Raw genomic sequence first — 232 nt, forward strand, 5'->3', positions numbered from 1 at the left:
TGAGTGCGTGGGCGCTGGTCAGAGCCATCCTCCTCCGAGTCCCCATGGCTGGGGACTGGCTGTCACCTTCCCTTTGAAGCGAGCAAGCAGCCTGACAGCCCTTCCTTCTGCTCTCCATCCCCCAGAACAAAAAGAAAAAGAAGACAGATTTCATCCCCTACCGGGACTCAGTGCTGACCTGGCTGCTGCGGGAGAACCTGGGTGAGGACACGGGTGGGAGGTACGGGCTCGG

At 60.3% G+C, this 232-nt stretch overlaps 1 protein-coding gene across 1 annotated transcript in view; it reads left to right on the top strand.

The window, feature by feature from the left end:
- LOC104081510 (kinesin-like protein KIF1A) overlaps positions 1-232 on the top strand; it is a gene marked incomplete at both ends in the record, with an annotated part of 13765 nt that overhangs the window by 3727 nt on the left and 9806 nt on the right. The window contains one exon of the mRNA XM_009584289.1: positions 126-201. Within this exon, the coding sequence (XP_009582584.1) occupies positions 126-201 (76 nt within the window). The remainder of the gene's footprint in view (positions 1-125; positions 202-232) is intronic.

This window comes from Fulmarus glacialis, unplaced genomic scaffold (genome assembly GCF_000690835.1).
Source record: "Fulmarus glacialis isolate BGI_N327 unplaced genomic scaffold, ASM69083v1 scaffold27518, whole genome shotgun sequence".
In the NCBI taxonomy this organism is placed as follows: Eukaryota; Metazoa; Chordata; class Aves; order Procellariiformes; family Procellariidae; genus Fulmarus; species Fulmarus glacialis.